Raw genomic sequence first — 5,173 nt, forward strand, 5'->3', positions numbered from 1 at the left:
TCTGTTTTTTTCTCCATCCTAATATCATGATCATCTTTTACTGTGCTGGATGGTGGCTGTGCAAAATAACTGGGGATGTAGCTATATTGAAGAGTGGCTGACTGGCATGCATGAATGCCTGAGTTCTAAAACAAACAAGGCAGCAGGTCTAGAAGTCCCGTGTCATCCTCAGCTACATAAAGAGTTCAATGCAAACTTGGGATACATTGGCATCCTGTATAAAAAAAAAAAAAAAAAAAAAAAAAAGAGGGGGGCAATGTGGTGGCTCAGAAAAAAATGCTGTCCTAGAGCAATAACCTGAGTGCAAACCCCCAGAATCCATTTGACAGTGGGAACAATAGCATGCACATCTGTACACCCATAGCTCCTTGCTGAAGTGGACAGCAGAAGCAAGAAGGGCCCTCAAAGAAAAGGCCACCTAGCCTGACTTACACAGCACAGAAAACAGAGACATTGTCTCAACTAAGGTAGAAAGTGAGTCCTCCCACTTGAAGGCACCTTCAAATGCAGGCATTGAAGACATATACTAGGGGTGGTGGTGGTGGGGGGGTGAGGGGTGAAAGGTGGAGATGGAGGGATGCACTCTGACTTTTTTAACTTACAGGTTTACTGGACCATAACCCACAAAAACCAAGGATCATCTGTATTTCACAATGAGAGTAGTAGTTTTAAAAAATGTATTAACCATACACAATCTTTACTGAATATGGGTTTAACAGAAACACAAGGCGTGATGGACAGACAAGGCACAGCCACTTTAATGCATAGTCTCCCTTTGTTCTGCCCCTTCCTTCTGCATGAAACTTGGGGAGCTGGTTGGATCCTGAGCATTCCTATGAGCCTCAATGCTCCCCAAAGCCACATCAACTCAGTCCCCATGCCTCACTCATGTGGGGTGTTTCATATGTAGATGTTCAACCTCCTGCCATCCATCCTGTGGGTGTTAAAAGTAAGACAGGTGGGACCCTGGATCCACAGAGAAATTAACAGGTCTCCTAAGTGCTTCTGTGGGTTAAGACAATGTGATCAATTTAAGCAAATTCAGTATGGTGAGTAAAAATACAACACAACCCACAGGTAGCATGTTACTGGATGCTGGAGTTCCCTCTTCTGTACACTATGATGAGAGAAATGATTTGAAAACAACTCAACAACTCAGAAGCTTAAGGACTTTTTTTTTTTTTTTTTTTTTTTTTTTCAGTTTGAAAGAAAAATGAGATAGGGAAGCTAAAACTAAGCACCTTGGTGAGAGGAGAAACAACTGTGCCCTCTTGACTTTACATCCAAAACAGCAATGGATCAGTGCAAGCATGCTTAGGACTTTGGACTGCATTCAGAGAACATATAGAAAGGGTCCGATGCCTCCCAGCCTGGAGTGGGTTGAATTAGGACACAGGGTAGGACTCTGGTGTGGCTTTAAACACTGATGGTCTTGGGATATTCTAGCTCTCTAACTATATTGAATGCTGATAACTTCTAACTAAAATCTTCCTTGTACATTCTGAGGGTTAAAGGCCACTGGCTTGGGTGATGAACACCTGTAGCCTAATAGTGGAGGATTAAGTAAAGTAGCCTTTGATCTATCACTGCAGGAATTGTGCACCTCTAACTTTCAGCTTGCTAGTTCAAGTCGCAGGAAGAAAAAGAACACTTTGAACAGTGATTTGAGCATTTATTTCTAAGTTGTAAAAGTTTCCATGAAAACTCTCCAAGAAAAAGGGGAAAAGCATAATGATCATGACAATCCTAAGTGGGACAGGGAAATTCTAAAAAGAGGGGAATAAAGGGGATAATGCTAAGCAAGGCCTGGACAAGGAGAATGAGTGTGTGTGTGTGTGTGTGTGTGTGTGTGTGTGTGTGTGTGTGTGTGTGAGAGAGAGAGAGAGAGAGAAAGAGAGAGAGAGAGAGAGCTCTTCTCCTTGTCCTCAGCAATTATCTTCCAGAATACATGATCATATGGTAAAAATTTCATCACAAGTTTATACATATATTCAAATCATAAATCAAATAAGTTTACAACAGTGAAAGTTTACATGCATATCCATTAGAAGTAATCTGGCTAAACATTCAGCACCTGTCATAGCTCCATAGATACATGGAGGGTCAAAAACATAACTAAAGGTTATTAGTGAAGTTTTGCATAGATAAACAATATTGTATCTTCTGTCCTAGCACCCATAACAAATCATTAGTTCTCCTTTTATGACCTTAGGTTAGTGGTTTTAGAACCTCTTAGAATGTGCTCTGAGTAATAGAATGACTGGATATTACCTAGAAGCAATTAACTGGTGACACCTGGAAGATTGGCAGAGTTCTCATCGCAGTTTTGACTATTATAAAGGATCTAATAGCAGTCCCACTATAAAAGAATTCAGTAAATACTGATATAATTTTAGGAATTCTTATAGGATCATCATTAAAAATTAAGAAGTCATCTTTTGTCAATACAGCATCACTAAAAGACAGTACATCACTGTTCTACAGAGAGCTGCTCAAAAGGGTGGGCTAATACCTAGCGATTATGATATATGTTTAATAACAGGAAGGCATATCAAGCAGAATCTTTCCTAAAATAATTTTCTCATGGGCCTTGCCTATAGGAGAAAATCTGTTGTGGATTATTCCTAATTCTAGGGAGACGATCTCAGGAAGATCACCTGAGTTAGTTATTAGCTTGTCCTATGATGGCTCCTGACAATGACTTCAGGCTTTGGGCAGCTTAGAATGTTACGTCTTTGCCCAGGGCCAGAGGTAGAACTCAGGTTCTATTCCTGTCCACAAAGAGATCACTTTCCCATAATGATCCTCTGAGTGACTCTGCTCTCTTCACTCACTTTCATATGGTATTTTAAATTTTGATTTGAGAGGGCCATTATGCTTCTTTTTCTTAAAATTAGAGTTAGCAGAGAAATGGGTAATGAAGTTTAAAGCTGGTTCCCCATGAGGATAGAAGGTAACAAGAAAAAGACAGTGCCATATTTACTGGCTCTATGGGGGAATTTCTTTGTCTTTCTTTCAGGTTCTGGTGGTTATCAGCAAACTTTGGCTTATCAACACATCCCTTATCCATATCTCTATCATTCAATGATATTCTGCCTCTATAGACTTTATTCTAAGATTAGTGTGCAGTCTTTATGATAAATTTGATTGTAAAAGAGTGATTTGACAACCACTGTAATCTACCCCATCAAGAGGAGCAGCACAGGGACATGCCCCAGTCCAACAAGATACTTGGCAGGCAGAAGAGCATCTGTCTTCAAGCTCACGTTCAGTCTGTTACCCGGGATCCTCCGGAAGGCCGCTGTCTTGCCTATATCCCTGAGGAATGGAATCCACACCAAGACTCCTGAGCCATTTGGTGTGGATCTTTGGATCTTTCCAGGCCTCTAGAGTTTCTGCATGGATCCCTCCCAGCAGCTCCTTGAGTCTGTTCATGAATGATCCCCAACACCATGACCTCATAATCCACAGGACTCAGCACCTTTAGCTGGCCTCTGGCTTCCTGTCGTTTCTGCTATGCCTCCCTTTGGGGCACCACTCTTCTCTTCCTGCGTGGCACACAGCAGCAGCAGAGTTGTAATAAACTTTCCCCAATCCTCCTTGTCCACTTCTTCCAGCTCCTGTATGCACCTCGGATTGAGTTCACACTCAGATTGCGCTGTGTCCCTGTGGAGACACTGTCCTCATAAGAAGTGATCATCCTTTTCTGTGGGCAGTGGGACAGCATTACAGGTTCAGTGGCAGTTCTTCTTAGCCTCTGCCTCGCTTGCTCTTTGTTCTCAGAAGGGTCAGTTTTTGAAGATAATGAAAGAAAGACTCGAATGGCTGGTGGATTGGTCATCCTCTTTTGGTAACAAGGGAAGGTGGTAGGATCTGTGAGAGTGGGGAAAGGTGTTACTCCTGGTTTCACTGGCTCAGGCTGGCTGGTGTAATCATCCTGCTGGCGTGCCTGGCATTGTAGTAGGCTGTAAGTTGCCATAGGTTCATTATACAGCTTATCAGTGAAAGATTTCTGAACCTCACGTGGGTCGAACCCCATATCTGCCATGACTGTCATGATTTCAGGGTCCAGGTGGCTAGGGTCCATCTTATCAGAGTGACTTGATGAACTTGGCTCTTCTTTCTTAAGCCACGGGTGTGCCATGATGTCCTTCAGTGCTGGTCTTTCTGAAGGATCTACAGTTAGAAGTAACCGGATAATCTCTCGTAGCTCTTTTGAGAGGTGGCAGTGGCGGGGAATAGCATACCGTCCTAGTAAAACCTGCCTTTCAAGTGCTTTATAGGTAGCACCTTCAAATGGCAGGGCTCCAGTCACCATAAAATACAGAATGATGCCTAAGTTCCATGCGTCAACTTTGGTGCCATCGTATGGTTCTGCCAGGAAGAATTCTGGTGCAGAAAATTGTAAGGCACCACAAAACCTAGACAGCTTCTTTCCAGGCTTGACGAAGGCACCCAGCCCAAAGTCTACAATTTTGACTTTGCCTGTAGAATCAACCATAATATTGTCTGGCTTGAGATCTCGGTGAACTACACAGATGTCGTGGCAGTAGCACATGGCATGAACGATTTGCCTGAATATTTTCCGGGCTAGGCCCTCAGGCAGGAAGCCAGATTGCTTAATCCAGTTAAGTAGCTCATGTCCATCAGCCAGTTCCAGGATCAGAAAGACATTCTTCTCGGTTTCAATGATTTGGTGCAGAGAAACGATGTTGGGATGGTTCATCCTCTTCATTATCTCCACTTCCGTACTAATTAGGTAGTAGTGTATTTTCTCCTTTAGCAGGACTTTTATCGCCACGGCTGTGCCCGTGAGCCGGTGGTTGGCCAGTTTCACTTGGGCGTAGCTTCCCTCGCCTATGGTCCTTAAAATGTCGTACTGGGCCCCGAGGGGCTCAGATGCAGGGGTGGGCTCTGCTGTCAACTCATCCTTTAGACCACACATTACTGGTAGCAAGGTTACCCAGACAAACAGATAAACAAACTAGGTAGGTAGGTAGGTAGGTAGGTTGGTAGAGGACAGGTAGGTATGGGTAGGTAGGTAGATGATAGGTAGGTAGATGATAGGTAGATATAAAAAATTAATGGGTAGAATGAAAATAAATTAAAAAATAAATCAAAACAAAACAAAATACACCCTCTCTCTAAAGTACGCACACCAAGCAAAAGCCAA

The 5,173-nt window shown here is 42.9% G+C and overlaps 1 protein-coding gene across 1 annotated transcript; it reads right to left on the reverse strand.

The window, feature by feature from the left end:
• Positions 1–3,205: 3,205 nt before the first annotated feature.
• Positions 3,206–4,945, reverse strand: LOC117710384 (sperm motility kinase 1-like). The gene has a single exon (XM_034505096.2). It carries the CDS (start codon positions 4,943–4,945, stop codon positions 3,515–3,517), a length of 1,431 nt encoding a protein of 476 aa, XP_034360987.1. The 3' UTR covers positions 3,206–3,514.
• Between the last annotated feature and the right edge of the window lie 228 nt (positions 4,946–5,173).

Source organism: Arvicanthis niloticus, chromosome 6 (assembly GCF_011762505.2).
Source record: "Arvicanthis niloticus isolate mArvNil1 chromosome 6, mArvNil1.pat.X, whole genome shotgun sequence".
In the NCBI taxonomy this organism is placed as follows: Eukaryota; Metazoa; Chordata; class Mammalia; order Rodentia; family Muridae; genus Arvicanthis; species Arvicanthis niloticus.

Excerpts from the sequence above, each read along its gene's own strand:
- LOC117710384 (XM_034505096.2), bottom strand. The coding sequence starts at position 4,945 with ATGTGTGGTCTAAAGGATGAGTTGACAGCAGAGCCCACCCCTGCATCT.